At 45.1% G+C, this 19953-nt stretch overlaps 1 protein-coding gene across 2 annotated transcripts; it reads left to right on the forward strand.

The window, feature by feature from the left end:
- The first annotated feature begins 890 nt into the window (after positions 1-890).
- tbl1x (transducin beta like 1 X-linked) lies at positions 891-19943 on the forward strand. 2 transcript variants are annotated; one of them, XM_079277508.1, is made up of 15 exons: positions 891-1131; positions 12413-12519; positions 13078-13223; positions 13384-13603; positions 14423-14555; positions 14714-14855; positions 14971-15034; positions 15177-15274; positions 15901-15961; positions 16123-16244; positions 16338-16412; positions 16520-16647; positions 17463-17628; positions 17725-17826; positions 17978-19943. In XM_079277508.1, exons 2-15 carry the CDS (start codon positions 12462-12464, stop codon positions 18002-18004), a joined length of 1542 nt encoding a protein of 513 aa, XP_079133634.1. In that variant the 5' UTR covers positions 891-1131; positions 12413-12461; the 3' UTR covers positions 18005-19943. The 2 variants fall into 2 exon arrangements, with proteins under 2 accessions (XP_079133634.1, XP_079133635.1); XM_079277509.1 differs by lacking the exon at positions 12413-12519.
- The last annotated feature ends 10 nt before the right edge of the window (positions 19944-19953 follow it).

Below are 19953 nucleotides of genomic sequence, written 5' to 3' on the forward strand. Positions count from 1 at the left end.
ATTTGACACATACACTGTCCTCATGTGTCCCTATTTCCAATCAAACAGTGCCACCATTTTTTCTAACAACTATACATGCTCACATTATACACATTATACTTGTAGGGTATAAAACTGAAAGCACACATTAAAATGCATTGCAATAGGAAGCTGTCGCAGCTGTGGCTTTATAATGGAATATGTTAATGCGCACATATTGCCGTGTGTACGGTAACCAAAGGAATGTGTCACACCAGTGTAGAGCCGTAATGATGTCAACTTGTTATTTACTTTCCAAATCTGAATGACTGAGCAAGGCGAAAGGAGAATTAATCAACCACTGGGTGACCGGGCAGGCGAAAAATAGTGGAGCGTGGGGGAGGGGAAGCGGCTCAGAGGCCAGATAGGCAACACTAGACTGTACTGCACTACTACACGAAAATATCAAAGTAGGAACACACTATAGCGTGGGGTTTCGAGTGTGGTATATGAAAGTATACGTTGGACAACCAAATGTGTATTTTATGTTCTAAAAATACATGTAGGTGCAGATTTAAGCTACAGCAAGCATGCAGTAGCCATGTGGTAACAACACAGTTGTTTAAGCATATCGAAACTAGCTGGTGCAGGTTCAAAGTCACTGATGGGCAGTGGGATATACACTATATAACCTATTGGTACATTATTTAACGATAGGTTTGATAGTGTATCCAATATTCAGGTTTAAGGTCAGTTGCCTTCACCCTCCACCACCACCCGCCTCTCTCTCTCTCTCTCTCTCTCTCTCTCTCGCTCTCTCTCTCCCGCTGCCTGCCGCTGTCTCTCTCTCTCCGTTCCTGTTTCTCAGTGAACGGTGAAACTCCTTTGAGTAAACTAGCCTGCAGCCACACAACCGCGGGTTCATTCCAACTTATCCGCCAGTTGTGAGTGTGTGTATGTGTATGTGTGGGAGAGTCTGAGCGACTACTGCTTTGTTAGCGCACCCAATTAGTCGACAGTGAGTGAGTCACACGGCGGCGGTCGGAACTTGAAATATGACGATAGGCAAAATGGGAGGAAAGTCGTCGCGAGCCTGCTGAAGTTGGAGGCTCTCCTTGTGGAAGAGGAAGAGGTGGCGGCGGACACCACGAGTTCACTCTCACAATAAAAAAGGTAAGCCAGTTAAAGTGGCATGGTTTTTTTTGGGGGGGGGGGGGGGGGGGTTGCTGCAGTGCACATCGGACTGCTTCTGTGTTCGCGTGTTATATGCGCGCGGAGGATAGTGGCATCCAGTAATATGGGTGATTATTATTATGGCGTAGATTAGGAGGTTGCCGGTACATCGCTTAGTCACCGTTTGACTCCACACGTGTCTTCAAATTCCTTGCTTGTGTCTTCAAAATATTTTCTCCAAACAACCTACTTTTGTGAGTTTTCTTTCTCACAATAAACATTGGGAGCTGAGCTGTGGACTACTTCAACAAAACACAATAAGTTTTAGAGGTTGAACGTTTTGGTGAATTATTAAGACATCTACTTTGCACTTAATATCACAATAAAAACCACCACATTAAGTTGCACCAGTGCAATATGAGTCAAGCTGAAATATGAATGATATATATGTATATTGCTGTGTATGAGTGGGGGGAAGACACAGCCACCTCTCTCCAAGGGACAGCTCATCTTACTGTACAACTACAACGTTAAGCTGCCCCCTGACTATCAGCTGCAGCTGCTTTAAAGCGCAACAGAGGCACTGACTTATCAAAAGAAACCCTTTTTATTTAATGGGAAGCTCGAGGACATTCACGTGTTCACAGAACACTTAATAAACCAGTCTATTGACCTATAAAATGTCTTCTTTTCCTCAGTAGCTATTGGGATAATAGATGCAGCATATACAGACAGATTTAAGATGTCTAGCACATGAGCATCAAAGTGTTTATTATCTCCATTAAAGCGAGACACGAGAAGGGTTCAGATGAAAATAAACCGCCGACGCTGTTAGGATGCTGTCTTGATCTGACTCGACTTCAATGGCCCAAATAATTAATGCCAAAGTGATGCCCCCGTTTCTTCTTGACCTACTGATTGTTGTGTTGTTTACTGAAATCAGGAGGAGGCATTTTAACAAAGAAGTTGCACTGAAGAGAACCTCATTGATTTGATATGTTGGTCATTTTTTGTTGTAATAGTAAGCCAATGGACACGAGCTGGATGGCACCTCGTCCTCTTCACTGATGTCATCATTGATGAGATAACGCAACTGTTGTGTTAATTGGATTTGATATGAAGAAAAGAATATGGTGGCGCTTTGGACTGGGCAATATTTTAAAGTTATTGTCTTTCTCCGGAATGGTATCGTGACAATATGATTGTGTAATAGTGCTTCTAAATATTTAACAATCAGCAATTTTGAACACAACCCACTTAAGCGCATCCCAAATTTAGTTGTCCAGTTGACGTTGTTTCGATGCATTGTTGACGTTGGGTCTTGGTAATGGCATCGTAAGGCAGGTGGCACACTTTACCGTACTGTTTCTCCTAATATTTTTACACCTATGATCGGAAATCCAAAATGATTTCCACACATTTCCTCTCGGACGGCTTTGTGTCACGATTGTTGGTTCTGCACAGCTCGCTAGTTTACTCTATTAGAGCAAATTGGAGTGTCAAAGAGAGCCGCTGGGCATGGACTCGCACTTTCACACCGTTTAGTGAGCTAAGTAGTTCAGCATTAGGTGAACTCTGTCGAAACTGTAGCCAATGGATTGAGTACAGATCAAACATGAATAAAGATTGACCGTCCTCTCCTTTTAGGCACATTTTCATAGTTTGTGATAATCTGGTAAACCTTTTTGGGGAGTTTTGTCTGATGTGATGCTGTATTTTCACATTTATTTCAACTGCAACATTTTCCCGTTAACTCCCTGACATTGATTTCAGCCGTATCGCTCTGCACTACCAGTGTCTTCACCAGAGTTACAGACGTGCAGTCGGCCCTCATTGCAGCGTTTACAAAAACAGGTTTAGTGCCACCCATTTAACGAACAATAGGAGTTTCATTACGTCTTAGCTGCACGTTTCAGACTACTTGACGTACTACATTTCCATTTATTGATGCCTAAACATGTTATTCTCACAAGGCCTATATTGTTTACAGAGCGAGTAGCCGTACGTTTTCTAAATTCTTTTATCGTCTTCTCTTTCAGTGTTTCAGACGGCGGTCCGGTTACCTTTTGTACCGAGTCCTGCGAGAGCATCAATTGATAATGTTGCCGGCCTACGAGTTATTGTCCGTCTGCCTCTTGTTCAGTTACGGGATTTCAGATGAAAGTCTTTTTGTTTCAGTGCTGCGGGTGATCTGACAAATGCGGGATGGCCGACCATATGTGAAGCATCATAACTCATTCATCTGACAGCTCTGTAGTCTGTCCTCGCCGAGCTCCCTCTGACGAGTTATTTCAGCGTAATTATTCCTATGGACTCTGTGAGCTGAGGCACAGAAGAGACAATCCAACCTACGCTGTGTTCAAAACAGAGACGTATCCCCTGCTCATAAGTAGGGCAAGGAAGTCCCTGACAAAGCCCATGTCTGCCTCGCGGTGCTGCAGAGCTCTGTATCGGGCTGTCCAAATATTTCTGTAGCAGTATTTATTCATGATATGGCCATTGGGGGAGGTGAGCCATTCTTTCCCTCCAAAAAAAACCAGAGTCATACAGTGTTGCATGCACGACCAGCCAACTGGCAGACTAGTAGCTACTCTGAAATAACTGCCTTACTAGTTCAAGGCTATAGTTATTTATTTGGGTTTATTGTTGTCTGCGGCTCCTTGTGCGTATTTAAAATTTAAAGCAAGTAAGAGGAAGCGGCGTGTCGTGTTCAACTGTGTGTGTGTCTAGCAGCTGATCAGTTTCTATGTTGTCTGAACCAATCATAGCTCATTACTGTTTCCTTCTTTATAGACTTGACGTGTGTTGTAAATAGAACATCCTCAGGAAGCCAGGAGGTAATTGCAATTTAAAATGAGCTTTTTTATTAATTGTACAGCCCCGCAAACAGGCAATCTTATTTCTTAAACTTGTAAGTAATGTAGAAGAAGATTAGTTGCCATCATACTACCGTGTCCATTGTTTTTTGTTTTAAACTCGTTTTTAGGGAGGAATGTGTTTGAAGCACTGTTACTGCTGGTGGATGACTGTTAAGGAAGTTGTGCAAGCACATGCACGCCAGAGTGAGAGACTTCTTTTACTATTCTTTTTCTTTTAAGCCCTCCCCATTCAGCCACGTTATCTTTGTCCGATGCTTTTGATTGTGTAGCAGTGGAGGTCAATGTGAAGACAAGTTCTACAAAAACACAAAGAGAGCAGCAGCAGTACTGTAACACGGATTCGTATCATTCTGTACTGATGATTCAGTCAGTATGTTTCATGTCCATACAAGCACCGTCGGTCTACCATTGTCTGCGGAGGAAATGAATGGTACTTTCCCACATAGCACCTCTGTGACACCACAGTATGACCGTTACAGGCCTCTTAAAAAGGCAAAACAAGACTGATTGTGTTGCCGTATAAGTGTCGGCCTCTAGGACACAAGAAGCTTCAGTCTGAGGATGTTGGGGAAACAGTGTTGCTGTTCTGTTGCTCAGTACATCGATTTATAAATCCTGTTCACAACTCTCTAATAACCAGAGTCTGTCTGAAAATGCACCATTTTTGCAGTATTCCCAGATTGTTATTGCCCGTGTATGGTTTTTGGCCAAGCAGCCGGTGGTCGGGTGTGTGTGTGTGTGTGTGTTGTTTCAGGAAAACTGAATGGCGGCTTCGAGCGCGCTGCTACGGAAACGAAACCCGCACCTGTAGACGGGCAGTGAGAGGTTAAATGTTGGCTGCGCATGGTTTGTAGTTTCCTACGCCTTGTAGTTAGAAACTCGACGTCATACCACCGTCTGGCCCTAGTGGTGTACCAAGAGCCATGCTGAATCCTTTGTTTTGGACAAATGTACATCTTATCCAGGTACTCTAAAGACGCGCTACACTTACAGCTGTGTATGATTACACTAATGGTTTGCTAATTTCTTAACACTACAGTTGTATGTATACAACAGTCTTTCTTCACAAGCACCCTGTGAAATAGTTTTTATTACAGAAGCTGAATGGTTTATTTATTGCCTCCCAGCTAGACTATATTTTTGGCACAGAGCATCTTTATGAGATGACATATGTACTTCAATATAAAAAACAACAAGCTGCTGTTGGTATTTCATGATAGCAGAATAGACACACACACACAGGAAGGGAAATGTGTGGTGAGCTGTGTCGCGGTGTGACTGCTCGGTAAAGAAACGGCAACAAGGGAAAGCTCGCTGAAGATCAGTGTTTCAGTTGTCTTCCTCGATTGTTTGACCCTGATGTCAGATGGCGGGAAAGCTCAAGGAGAGCGGGGGCGGGGGATTTAGGGTGGCATGAGCAGCTGTTGACGGAGAAGCGAGATATTCTGGTCACCATGGCAACACTTGTATTGCCCACATCGTGGCGTCTCTCTGTGTTTACAGCTCGTTTGTGCGATTCCTCCTCCTGCCTGGCTGGAGGCCTCTGCGTCGACTGTTACAGCCTCAAGGGCACTTCTTTCTCATTGTTGAATGAATGTAGCTCGTACGTTTACTCTACCAAACTAAAAGAGAAGAGGCTCGTGTTTTATTAAATCCTTTCTCTTAGTGAAGCCGCGCTTGTGTAAGCGCTCGTGGAGACATGCTGTACGTTCCCATAAAGATGTGATGGTTTCACTTCCCGTCAGCGGCGGAGACGATGGTCGCGTCTACAATATGTCAACACAGCCAAAAGACCGGCAAAGGTTCTCGCCATCAGCGGATCCTTTACTCTTGATTTTAAATGCACGGGAACATAAAAGCACAAAGCGTGCACTGGCGTGGGTTTGAAGCCCCTTCATTCTACACACTCGTCTTTGTGTGAATTGGAGGGGTGACCCTATATTCCCCACGATACTCTTCGGCGATTCGATCTAAGGATTCATCTGCCAATCTTACAGTTGAGTCGTCGCAGTGGCGGAATAATGTGGTTATGAAACAAAGGATCATTCCATTCTGGCTGTACTGGGGTGCCGAGTGTCTTATTTGACGTAGAAGTGCTTTGGTTTTGGAGCCATTAAAGCAGCATCTGGGCAATAGCTGGAGGAAAGGATAAATAACGCCAACATTAGGCAACTGGTTCAAAGAAAACGCGTATTGATCATAGCACTCGCGTAAAAGTGTTCAATCATATTTTGAATTCATGAACGTGTCTCGTAAATCAGCAGAGGGAGGCACGTGTAAACAGCTGTTTGACTCGTGCTTCCCTGTCGCTTCCCTTCTGTCTGTGCATCGCTACAATGGAGGGGAAATGGAATCGCGGCCAAACGTTCTATTTACAACCTCAGAATGAAAGCTAAAGAAACACGTCTGTCACTTTTCGTACTTATGATAGCGCTGTATATACACACGCACACACACACAATACCGTGGATAAGTAAATGTACATTGTAACTGTCCGATTTCCTGCGATACAGTGATATGAAGGGTTGTTATTTGTTTGTTTTCTGTGCTGCACAGAGCATCAAAGAGCTCTCTGTGTCCCACAATCTCCTCCGCACCACGTTTACTGGCCGCCCGCCCCCACACAGCCGTATACACATTCATGCCCCACACCCACTGGCTCCCTGTGAGCCCACATGCACATATGAAACCAGCTTATTTTGAGCATCCCAAAAGAAAATTTGTATTGTTAATGCTCTGCAATAACTCGGTTCCTGTAAAAGCTGTCTTTACATGCAGCTGGTCAATAATCACATTTGAGCTATACCCTTTTACAGCCGACGTCATTGTTGTGTTGGTGGTAGCTGGAGGCCAAACAAAGGACAGGCTACAGGCAAACACAAATCTTGTGGGTTACACACAAGGTTAGGGCTAGACACAACTATTCGGATGTTCATTTACAGCGTATTTGGTTTTCAATTATAATAATAATAATAATAATATTAGGACATTCACTTTTGTTTTTTAACCCATTAGAATTACAAACCTGCATAAAACACACCAACAAACCCTTTTGCGAAATGCTTCTAATACAAATACAAACAACACTTCATTTTGAACGTAACTGTGGTCAGATGCCCTGTTCCTATTTATAGCTTTGAAAGCAGCGCAACGAAGGAGAAACGGCTGATCGGTGCAGTTGAAACGAGGAGTCATCTCTACGATATCCCCTCGTTTCACTGCAAAAACCTAATTAAGGAGGCAGCTGGCTGGAGGGAGCCTGGGAGCTGAAAGTATTCCTTCCTGCTGTTGGCTACATTATGTGCGAGTTCCAGTAAATGTCACAACATAAAACGCGTGTCGTCTGTTTTTAAAAGTATAAATGTCGGAATACGGCAAGTACTACTCGTCCGTCTCCAGTCTGATCTGGAACGCACAGTCGATACACACGTGGTCTGTTTTGTGGTGTTTTGACCAAACGTACGATTGATTTTAATAAATGCTCGGATCTGCGTGTTGCTGCGGATACAGGATGAAAGACTGAAAGAAGGTCGGAATATTTCTGTTCTCATCTCGTCTAATTTCCAATCATTTACTCATCAATATAATGAATCGGGACGTCTTGTTCCTTCTTGTGTGTACATAATGCTTCGTCCGACAGTCTCTTCTTTAAACAGTGTTTGACTGCTGACATCCTTTGTATCGACAGAGAACACTAAATGACACCAATAGGCCAGTGGGAGTTGTCGTTTGTATTTGACGCTGATTGCTCCAGCGTGAGGGCGTCTCTCAGGTCCTGATGCTCCTGATGGGAAGCCATCACGATGGTTCCTCTCTGTGATCCTTGCTGTCTGTCACCCCCCCCCCCCCCCCCCCCTTCATTCCCCCGGGACAAACAACACTCGATGGTGGTGTCTGTGAATGTGCGATTCTCTATTCTCTGATATATAAAAAACACACCCAACACTCAGCTGTGAATCTACCACGGTGTACATCAAAGACTTCTTGTGAGGATTACGGCATCGTGGCGTGTTTACAGTAACGCTGGCTGAAGTCCCCCCCCCCCCAACTAATGTTACCCTGATGACCTCTTTCATCGTTAACTGCTGAAGGAACCAGTAGATTAGACCTAGTGGTTCCAAGAGTGGCCAATCCCTACACACGTGTGTGTGCGTAGAGAGCCGACAGACTGCAGGTTTTCCTTCCAACCGATCGCCTCAGCAGGTCATCTCACACACGACTTCTTGGCTTTACTTAAAGGCGTGTTACTCAGTGGGCAGAGCCTCTGTTTGAGTGACGACCTGCAGACGGCTCGCTCTCTCGCTCTCTCATAACGTGGGAGAAGTGTTTCCCCTGGAAACCGATGGCTCCCCTCCCCCACCGTTTGCCGACCTACATTGGCTGTCGCTAAGTGACTCATTGAGAGAGAGGCGAAGAATAATGCACAAATGGTTGTTGTGATTACCTGTGTGGAGATCATTATTTATCACCCTGCTACCATTCCCCCTCCCCCTCTCTGATTCCCCTCCCCCCCTTCTGTCTCCCCCCCCCCTCCCTCAAGACTGCAGCCCAACCAGAAGCTTCAAAGGCGGGTGTTTTACTCAGCCGAGCAGTTCAAGAGAAAATGGCTGCTGTTTCCAGGTCTTGTTTGCACATCTGTCAGGAGGTGACTGTTCATGAGAAAATGGGGTCCCTGGTATGCCGGTTTTTCAACGTTGTTCTTTTCAAAACCCTGCATGTGTAGGAGACGTCTGGTTGTTCTCATCGCACCATCATTTCTGCATTCACGTGTTTATGTACAGAATGTGCTTTTATTTGGTTTGAGCAGCGGGCGAATGATTTTACACAATGAGCTCTATTTAGAGTGCTGTTCCCGACATGACGTGCTGTGTGTGTTTGTTTGTACCAGGGTAGCTGAAATCTAACAAGTACTGTTTAACTTGGCTCATCGCACACCAAATTGCTTTGCTGTCAGTTAATTTCCCTTTAATTAGTCTAATGTAGAATAGCAGTGTTGTGTCTTTAAGGTCTATTTTAGGACAGATCAGGTTGAATCTGCAATTGGCTCTTTCATTGAATACTAGCCACGGTGAAAACGCCTCGTGGTGAAGCCGATCTCCAAGCTGGTGTACAGGGAAGATAATTGTTCTTCTCAGCATCGTCTCTCTCCTCTCTGAAAATCCACGTTCATTCTTGGATATGGCCATCAACGGAATACACTTCCTTTAGTTGAACTGTCTCCAAGTGCTGTCATGCAATCCTTGGATTGTGCGCACACCTGGGAAATGTATTGCTTCTGGCTTCAATTCACAACATTATTTACCAAATTGATAATCATTACAGTTCTTAACTAATACATAGAGGGTAAACATACTTTGGATGGCAGTTGTGTGAGTAAAGCGGGAGTTGTTACACTTGTGTAGACGGATTAATGTATGAAGGCCTGTTTGTCCACAGCTTCAGGCTGTAATGCAGTGCAGGTATGGATGGAGGCCTGGCGGTGGTGTAGTTTACATTGTCAAGCAATTGTAGTACACATCTTAAAGTTAACCCGAATGAGCCAGAGGACCACAGCAGGCGGTCCTCATCATTGCACATCCTGTGTGTCCTCGTTCTTATCTGCAGCCCTCTGTTTCCATTTGGAAAAGTTGAAGGATGTTTGAAATGCTTTCAAACAAATGTTAGAGACAAAAAAAAGATCCTTATACAGATGATGCAACAATTGTTTTTGTACTTCAGGCTGTGGGTCTGTTGCAACACTGTTTAGTCACACCAAGAACAATTGCTCATTTCCTCGTGTTAGTAATGTGTGATCGACAAGTCACTGGTCTAATCTACCAGTTGAGGGCACGATATCTTTCAATGTAACACTTCAGAGGAATAAAAGAGGGGAAATAGTGAGGAGTACAATAGCTTTACGAGTGTGCAGTGACACCTTCACCCAGAACTGTGTAGAAAACAAACTGGGCTGGTAAACGAGATGTCGTGTAAAGAAAGGCTTGGCGGCTCCATTGTTGGGTTTTTTGTTTGAGTGAGGTTTTCCAAATTATTTATGAATTGACAAAATATTTGACTCTTACAGCCGCGCTCAATAGCACCAACATTACACTGCCTGTTTTGCGGTTTTACATGAAAGCATCCGTCTTTGCCTCAGATACACACAGTGAGTGAGAACAACTCATTGTTTTGCCAGAGATGGGATTAAATTAATTTGGTGCTTTGGTGCATGTAACGCACAATCTGTTGGTCTTTCCTCAGATCCATCGATAACCTGAAACGTGCTTCTAAAGGTTCCTTTTTAGTTTTTTTTTGAAGATGCAATATCACATTATTGCTATAACCACAATCAAGGATGTGAGGTTTGAATGTCGATATTGTGTCTTCTGTGTTTGTCCCCTACTTCCACATGCTGGGTGAAGAGCGTCTTTGCAGCAGCAGCCGTACAAGCGCATGTTTTTTTTCCCTTTCTTCTTTCAAGAGGGAACATATCTTCAGGCTTTTGACTCGGCTTATTAATTCTGTGGCTAAACCTCGGAGCCGTTGCAGAACTTTCCCCCGGAGGGCACATTGTTTGGAAAACAGGAGGCTCGGATGCCCAGGGAGTTGTTTAATGGATGGCGGCCATCATGGGCCCATCTGATAGAGGGATTACTGCTGCCGCCCTGCACCAACGGGACCGAGCCCCTCCAGACTGCTCGTTGGTTACGTTTCCAATTGTTCGGTAAGATGAACAGAAACACAGTGGCAGCGGTCAAATCGGGGCACAGTGGCTAATGTAGACCAGCTTAGTGTTGTGAGTTCTGGCAGAATACAGCATCCAGTATTTTGCCTTTCAGTCCGACTTTTGTTTGTTGGTGTTTATATGAGAATGAGAATGTATGAAACGTTGAGACGAAAGCAGCATTTGCTCGTTTTCAGGAACCTTTCTGTGAGGTTGTGCTTTGTTGACGTTGTTGCAGGATTGAACCGAGAGGTTACCTGTGGAGTCTTTGACCTCCGGTCGCACTATGGAGCTGTTTATTCATGAGCCTGTTGCCATACACAGCCCTGCTAATGTTTCAACACAAATACAATGACTTACAAGTGGCTGCAATGCGCCAACGAACACGGGGAAGAAAAAGACTGCTTGCTAGAAAACAAAATGGAAAGAAATACATGTTTGTTTGACCACAGGAATACGCACAATGAGTTTTGGTATATTACATTTGTTTTGTTTTCAAGAAAACCCGACGGGGCACTTTCAATAGCACCTCTTTGTGTGTTTAAAGACATTCATTTTGTGGCTGAGAGATTGTTATAGTTCCAGCTCTTGGCATGTCTGCGGTGGTGCAGTGAAGGCAGCCTCCACATCTGAAAGAATATACCAAGGTGAATAATTCATGTTGAGTAACATGTTCGACCCCTCTGGCCGGATGCCCGCTGGTAATTGGGACAACGGCATTCTCTGTCTGTTTTGCTCGATCTCTCTTCTTGCTATGCTACCAGAAGGGGATCTTGAGTGGGCCTGGACAGTGTTCGGAGTGGAAGTTGGACAACCATGCAGCCTTCATACCTGACCCCCTCTCTTTGTATTCTCGGTGAAATGTGTGTCCCTTAGCTTCCCACTGAGAGAGCTGGAAACAGTTCTGAAGTTACACATGATGGTTATATAATGTGTTGTGACTCATTCTCAGCTGGCTGTTAGTTTCTTTTGTTTTGCGTTTTTAACCATAACCTGCTTATGTGTGTGTGTGTGTGTGTGTGTGTGTGTGTGTGTGTGTGTGTGTGTGTGTGTGTGTGTGTGTGTGTGTGTGTGTGTGTGTGTGTGTGTGTGTGTGTGTGTGTGTGTGTGTGTGTGTGTGTGTGTGTGTGTGTGTGTGTGTGTGTGTATAAACATTGTTGTTCCAGCTCCATCGATCATGTCCTCGTAAAGCATACGCGTGAGCCTTTGGGAAATGATTAACTCGACAGTATTTTTGCTATCAGCCTGAGGAAAAATACACGATGGAATTAAACAAAAAACAACCTAATTGCCTTTCTGGTCCTTCGGCTCCCTTCGGCTTTGAGATATTCTCGATTGAATTGTTACCATGAGCTCTGTTAAACACCACTATTTGTTGAAAATAACTCCGAAGTGAAGGTCGTGCTGGCTCCTGTGTAATTCACTAGACGGGCAGCGGACAGGTGCCCGCTGGCTTTACAGGTGAAGGGACCGAGCCAAAGGAAGGAATCCGGCCAGAGGAAGCGTGTGGCGACAGAGGCTGCACATTAGAATATGTCGGCTCACGGCTGCGTCACTAAACAAGGGTCACGACAGATATACGTCTGTTTCTATTGGAGCGTGATAGAGATATCTGTTCATAGACTGGCTTAAAGAACATGTGATATGCGAGACCGCAGACCTTAATATTTACCTCAACTCCCATTTCTGATGATATTTTCAGGAGTAAGCCCCAACCTTCCAACATCCCTCCTCCCCTCCATCGGGCTAAGATGAGTATTACCAGTGACGAAGTGAACTTCTTGGTCTACAGATACCTCCAGGAATCAGGTTTGTCTCTAAACACTGATACGTATGCTGAAAGATTATCTGACCATTGTCTGAGATATGTAGTTATTATAAACAATCTCGGGCGCATCATAGGCTATTATCTATGTTATGCGTGTTGAAACACGGCCGCTTGCATGAAGATATTTTCTGCTCGGCCTGAAGTGGATGGAAATATACAGAATGATAAAAGGAACAAGTCTGTTTGCGGTCGTCCTCCTTCAGCCAGATGGAAATAAACGGAGCATTCAGCTGTAATACCAGCACCTCGTGGATGCTTTGCTCCTTAGGTGTCAGCATGCTGTTCACTTCTTCGGTAGAATCCGGATCAATGATTCAAATCCTAGCTGCTGTATTTTATTACCCGCAGAATACAAGCTACTAGTAGGTCAACGTTGCCATTGGCTGGCCTTATTATACGATGGGGTTCTTATATTCATTTACCGGCCGCTTTGTTTGTGTCCAACAAGACTTTTCTTTTGAGTATTTGCGTTTCGTTTGTGCACATTTTGTGCTCGGCACTCTGCCCGTTGATGACTGTGAATGGTGGTTTGTTTTCAGGTTTCTCGCACTCAGCGTTCACCTTTGGCATCGAGAGCCACATCAGCCAGTCCAACATAAATGGAACACTAGTGCCCCCTGCAGCCCTCATCTCCATCCTGCAGAAAGGGCTCCAGTATGTGGAGGCCGAAATCAGCATCAATGAGGTGAGAGCGGGGGAACCTCCCACAGATGTTTTCTATATAACACCCAGTGGGAAACGCTTTTCACGTCTATACTTGATCATTTTGGGGAAACAAAACTCAAGACCAGTCACGAATGCACATTGCCTCATGATGCCTTATTTACCTGCTGTTGTCCCGACAGGACGGCACAGTCTTCGACGGGCGGCCAATCGAGTCGCTGTCGCTCATTGACGCAGTGATGCCGGATGCGGTGCAGACGCGGCAGCAGGCCTTCCGTGACAAGCTAGCCCAGCAGCAAGCGGCCTGCGGCATGGCAGCGTCGACCTCTGGAAACCAGTCGAACGCACCAAAGAATGGAGAAGCCACCGTCAACGGGGAGGAGAATGGCACTCACAACATGAGTACGTTGAGTCTTCTAAATACCAGTTATCTCAAGAGTAGGAACTGACAAAAAAGTAATGGTTCAAATTGTAATCATAAAGGTTTTAATACAAAAAGGACAGACAAACAAATAGACGGACATGAACGTCTGAATGTAGAACATTTTCAGAGGCACAGCAGGCATGAGTTGCTCCATCTGTGCTGTGTTTTGGCTCGATGCTGTCATAAGGGTGCAGCCTAGCGGTTGCATTGTTATTATTACCAAATCAACCGTTTTTCTACTTCGGGCGACCGGGTCCAAATTATCGACACAGTTTTGCGCGGCGATACGAAAGCAGCTGCGTGGGTTTAGCTTCGTTTGTGAGTGAAACCAGAGAGGCGGCGCTCTAGACGAGGGCGAGAGGAGTGGATGTTTGTGTCGGCACATCCCCGAGGAATTTAATCCAAAGGTGTGGATGGTAACAGGAAGAGTCGGGTGTAAGGTTCCACTGCCTGTCTGGCTTTCACATGGTAGAAATGATCTTTCACATATTCCTCTACTGTGACTTGGTTGTCATTATACTGTAATAATCGTGTGCACTCCCAGTGGGTCAGGGATACATAATGAAACGGCACATACACTATAAGACAGACAGATTATTGTGTTCTTGAATATCTTTCTGTTATTTAAAGGTAGCCATTCGCCACCTGAAACATTTATTCGAGGTACATTCATCAGCATTTGATGTATAGTACTCATAGCATGCGGTGTGGACATATGTGTGTTTGCAGGCATGTGTTGATGCAAATATTAACGTGTGTGTGTGTGTGTGTTTATCTGTCCATCTATGTGCTCTCAGATAACCACAGTGATTCCATGGAGATGGATGTAGATGTGGAGATACCAGTCTGTAAAGCCACAGTGCTCCGTGGCCATGAATCTGAAGTGTTCATCTGTGCCTGGAACCCCGTCAGCGATCTGCTGGCGTCAGGGTGAGTCCCCGTCTGTGCTGAAACAGATCTTTAGCGGGCTGGATGAGTCACACTGTATTGTATGCACGCGTTAGCCCCTTTTTTTTTTGTAAGATATATGACCTCATCCATTGCTTGTATTCCAACAATCCTTTTAACTGCGTTGGTCTTCTGTTCAGCTCGGGGGACTCCACTGCCAGGATATGGAACCTGAACGAGAATAACAACTCCAACACCACCCAGCTGGTGCTGCGCCACTGCATCCGAGAAGGCGGCCAGGACGTCCCCAGCAACAAAGACGTCACCTCACTAGACTGGAACGTAGGTTCCCGATCACCCGTCCGCATCTTTCCTCTTCTACTTTTACCTTTTAAACAGACTGTGTACCTTTTTAAAGACGGTTTAGTAACAACTCTGACATCTTTCCATCCTACAGAGCGACGGGACTCTGCTGGCGACGGGCTCGTACGATGGATTCGCCAGGATATGGACAAAGGATGGTACGTCCTCCCATCATTCCAGCACGGTGTTGTTTCCTCGGTCACTAGGTTTATGACATTGTTATTGTGAATAATGCAACCTCTGTGACAATTTTTTGAAGGATCATTTCTAAAAGAAATGGATATGGCTCTTATCCGTTAGGGAATCTGGCAAGCACCCTGGGACAGCACAAAGGGCCCATATTTGCACTCAAGTGGAACAAGAAGGGGAACTCTATTCTCAGTGCTGGTGTAGATAAGGTATTTCATAATGGCCCTCAATCATTGATTTGTGTCTCAATAATAAGATCCTCATGTGTTTCTTTTCTTTTCTTTACCAGTCCTCGGGCTTGAAATTTACTTTCTTTTTAAACATCAGCCAAAGTGTAAATCTGCAACATATACTTCTTCTGGTATCCATAAACTACAGCGCAAACTGCAACTGCAGCGTTATCAGTAAATCTTCACGATGCAGAACAGAGAAAGCCTGGAATCGTTAGATGTTATTAAGTGTCTCACACGTTCTATCAGAGCCTCATTGTAACAATGAGGGATTTGGTTGCAAGGTATTTGCATTGATTGCACATTCTTCCGTGCTACAGTGACATGAACTGCAGATAAACTTATTTTATGGAGGATTCTTTGAAAATGAAGCCGTATTTCAACAGGCAGATAAAAGAAAATGATCTTTACGAAGGCGCACACGCCAAAGACGATGTATGTGACAGCAGCTGACTGCATCAGTCATTTTATTTTTCCCTGCCTACCTATTTGGTGGGATTTATTTCAAGCCCTGGTAGTCCTTCAGAGTACATGTTAAAGAGCCCTTCTTTATTCTTCATAATGTTGCATTCGTAGTTTTGAAAATACTCACTTCTATTTTCTAGACGACAATCATTTGGGACGCGCACACGGGAGAAGCCAAGCAGCAGTTCCCCTTCCACTCAGGTACAGCCAGTTCACTGTTTCCACCCAAACAATAAAAGCCAATCAGCGCTGTTAATAAACAGGATGTAGAGTGTTTCCCGCTGAGTTGTGGCCGTATCATTGGCTCGTAAACCTCTGAACCCTTAATGAATGCGCTTCACGTGCGTTCCAATGTCCCACAGCCCCGGCGCTGGATGTCGACTGGCAGAACAACACCACCTTTGCCTCCTGCAGCACAGACATGTGCATCCACGTATGTCGCCTCGGCAGCGACCGGCCCCTCAAGACCTTCCAGGGCCACACGGTGAACAGCTGTTCTACGTTGCTCTTCTGACCTCGCACCGTGCTCCCTCCCCCGACAGTCACGCTAACGACTTTTGTGTTGTTTTTTTTGCAGAATGAAGTTAACGCCATTAAGTGGGATCCGTCAGGTATGCTGCTGGCCTCCTGCTCCGATGACATGACCTTAAAGGTAAGACTAGCCCCTCAGTCTGTGGGGCCTTAAAGACGACAACAAACCCGCTGTGGTAATTTGTATTCAGTCAAACTCTGCTGTTGCTGTGTCTCCCCTGAACACAGATTTGGAGTATGAAGCAGGAGTCCTGTGTCCACGACCTCCAGGCTCACAGTAAAGAGATCTACACTATCAAGTGGAGCCCCACAGGCCCCGGCACGAGCAACCCCAACGCCAACATCATGCTCGCCAGGTGGGGAATGTCTCGCACATAGCTCACGTTTAGTACCGTACAGGGCAAACCACCCAAGCTGCTCAGTTTTGAAGGGAAAGTCCAAGGTAGTGTGCTTAGAGCAAGCTGTGTATAATGTGGGTGTAAGACAAGAGCCTCGTGCTGGTTATTGTCAGTGGCCCCGACACCGTGACCCAGATGTGCATGCATGTGTAAATGTTCTAGTTCAGATAGTTCACTTCAGCAATGATACTGCCGTCATTGCTTCTGCTTGGAAGGAACTTCATAATCTTGAGTAAATGCCACCGTTGGAACAGTACGTGTGCAATATATTTTTAATTGATTTCAGTTTTGCTCGCTGCATAATATCCTTCAAAGTTCGCTCTCACTTGTTGCCAAGGGCACCCAGAGGAGATTAATCCTGCCTATTTATACCTCGGTGAAGAAGACGTGTTAATTGACAGCGTCTCAGTGTTAGGGTCACAGATGCTCACGGTTTGTCACTTTCTTTTGTGAAGTTCACACATTTGTTGAAATGCAAAGTGTGACCTTTTTGTGTGGTTTTTCCTCCTTAAAGGAGTCTGGCGCTAACAAAAACAAATGACGATCCGTGGCTTCTTCAGATGTGTTATTGGTTCCTTTTGTTTCTGTTTATTAGCTGTTGGTGTTCATTCACTGCATCACAAATCTGGAAATGAAGAACGATTTTTAAAGGCATCTTGCAGGCACAAAGGAAATGAGTTGTTTTGGTCATATTCATGACTAGCACATGAGAAATCCTTTGTTTCTACTCTCACCATCTGACCAGTGCACTCTTGTCTCCTTCACTCCCACAGCGCCTCTTTCGACTCGACGGTTCGACTGTGGGACGTCGAGCGAGGGGTTTGTATTCACACGCTGACTAAGCACCAGGAGCCCGTCTACAGCGTGGCCTTCAGCCCCGACGGCATGCACCTGGCTAGCGGCTCCTTCGACAAGTGCGTCCACATCTGGAACACCATGGTAAGCGTCTGATTTGCACGGCCCCAAACGGCAGATAAGATTCATTGCGATTGCTGTCGAGAGTTGTTCATTAATCCCCCTGCGCTCTTGTGTCAGACTGGAGCCTTGGTGCACAGCTTCAGGGGCACTGGTGGTATTTTCGAGGTGTGCTGGAACAGCACCGGGGACAAAGTTGGCGCCAGCGCGTCGGACGGCTCGGTAAGCCATGGCCATTTTGACGATGGAGTGATTTGTTGCCCCTTTACGTCTTTACCATTTGGTACTTGTAAAGAAATAATTCATTTCTAGTACTTTGAAGACAGGCTGCTTGAAACATATGAGTAATGCTACCCAATTCTTCACCTTCCAGGTATGTGTTCTTGATCTCCGAAAATAGCCGACTTGAGACTTTGATGACGAGTCCTGGAATGTGCAGCAAATTGCCTTTTTTCTGACAACAGCGAACACGCTCTCATTGCTCGAGAAGAGCTGTACGGTGGAGCGAAAAAGAAAACCCCTCACAGGAGTACAACCAGATGACTGCAGCAGCCTCTGAGGAGTTCCGTGCACCTGACAGTTTGTTGACGAGTGTTTTACGACACGCCTATTGGAAACATAATGGAAGCCGTTAAAGAGATCCCCGAGACTGGACTGAATCCAACTCCCTGGGTGCATCCGCGTTTTAAAGGTTTCTAATGAGAAAGTGCTGCGATCCCTCCGGGCCACTGGTCCAGCGGTTATCGGGTTGTAAGGGTGGAAAACACAAAAGACGAGTTTTATGTAAAGAGAAAAGTGTGAGTGAGACACGTGTTTGGCTGTAAGAGGGAACAAATTATGGAAGAAAGGTTGTGGTTTTAGAATTGCTCTGAGCAAAATGTTGCCTCATGTCCAAAGTGAACTGACGTGATAACGGTAACAATACTGAAGCACCGGTATTGTACGATGACAGGGTGCTTAACTTCTTCCCGGTGGAGAATAGATTGTTTCAAGAGTACTTCTTGCGTTGTTGTTTTTTCCCCACAGACGGACTTTTGAAAAATCCAAATTGAATGTGCCGCTGCAAGGTAGTTCTTAGCTCAACGTCGAACATCAGGTCAACAGAAAGGAAAAGCTGCCAAGAAAAACGGTCCTAAGCTCCTAAAACGACCTGTTCCAGTCACTCAAGATTAGAAAATGTCACTTTGTAGACAAGATGTGAAAAGTGCGGTTTACAAAGAGAATTTTCTCCCTTTTTTGGATGTAAATTTCAGAATGTAAAGATATGTAAATTAGATTAATACACAGACTTATATACTGTGTATATATGTTTATATACAGTACACTTTATTGCCATTCTGTAGGGGCTGATTACTGGCTCGAGCTGTCACATCTTTGCTGATAATATGTGACGAGACCTCTTTTTAAATGAAGCGCATGCGTCATTGGCTTCTTTTAACCGTCTTTTTCAACTGGGCCAATCGTATCCAATGCATCGGGTTGTCTTGTTTTTCAAGGAGTCACAAATTGCTTTTTGTTAAGCAGCTTTGCTTTTTTTCCACCATTGATCCCGGATGCCATGGAAGAAATGTGTGCCTCATTACCGGCATTCAGGGAGCTGTCTGGTCAACAATAAGGGAGGTGACGGTCATCGCAGGCTCCTGCTTGGTTCTCTGCTTCATCTTTGTGTTGTTTGTGGAACAGGACATCGCGGGATCACGCAGACCTGAGCAGGAAAACAACTACAGCTTCAGATAGCACTACCACGGTTTCTCTTTGGCACTTTCCTCTGAACAATCTGAAGGTGGAGGTCAAGCACAAGTCCTACTTTTGCTAAAAGAAGAGCTGCGATTGTTGTTCATGCTGTTTAAAATGCACGGGTTGTGAGTCGAGCTGCACAGGTGTGTGCACGAAGTGTGGCTCCATCTGCTTAGTGGGATCTCATGGAAAAGACAGAATCTTCAAATGAACTTGCCTCTATTTTGATTTGCCTTTTTGTTTCTGGTTCCCTTTCATTCAGCGTCTGCTGCAGCAATGTGAAGTGCACTGTTGGTAATGGTGGGAACAGCAAATGTTCAAATCTCGCTCAAAGTTGAAGGGCCAATGTTTTATTTTTGTCTTTTTTTCCTAATGTCACAATTGGATGTTATCGGGTGGTTCATCTGTTTTCTGACCTTTTCATTTGCTGAGAGCCGTTATTGTCTGTGTCAGACTGAGGGTTGGGCTGTGTGGTCGGTGGCTGAGGAGCTCCGGTGTGGAATAAGTGCTGCGGCGGCTACTGTCTCTCTTGCACCTGGTCCAGGGTGCAGTCACCCGTTTCCATGACAAAAACGTTGAAGTCATTCAGTGTCTCAAATAAATCACTCTATT

The sequence above is a fragment of the Melanostigma gelatinosum genome, assembly GCF_949748355.1.
Source record: "Melanostigma gelatinosum genome assembly, chromosome: 10".
NCBI lineage: Eukaryota > Metazoa > Chordata > Actinopteri > Perciformes > Zoarcidae > Melanostigma > Melanostigma gelatinosum.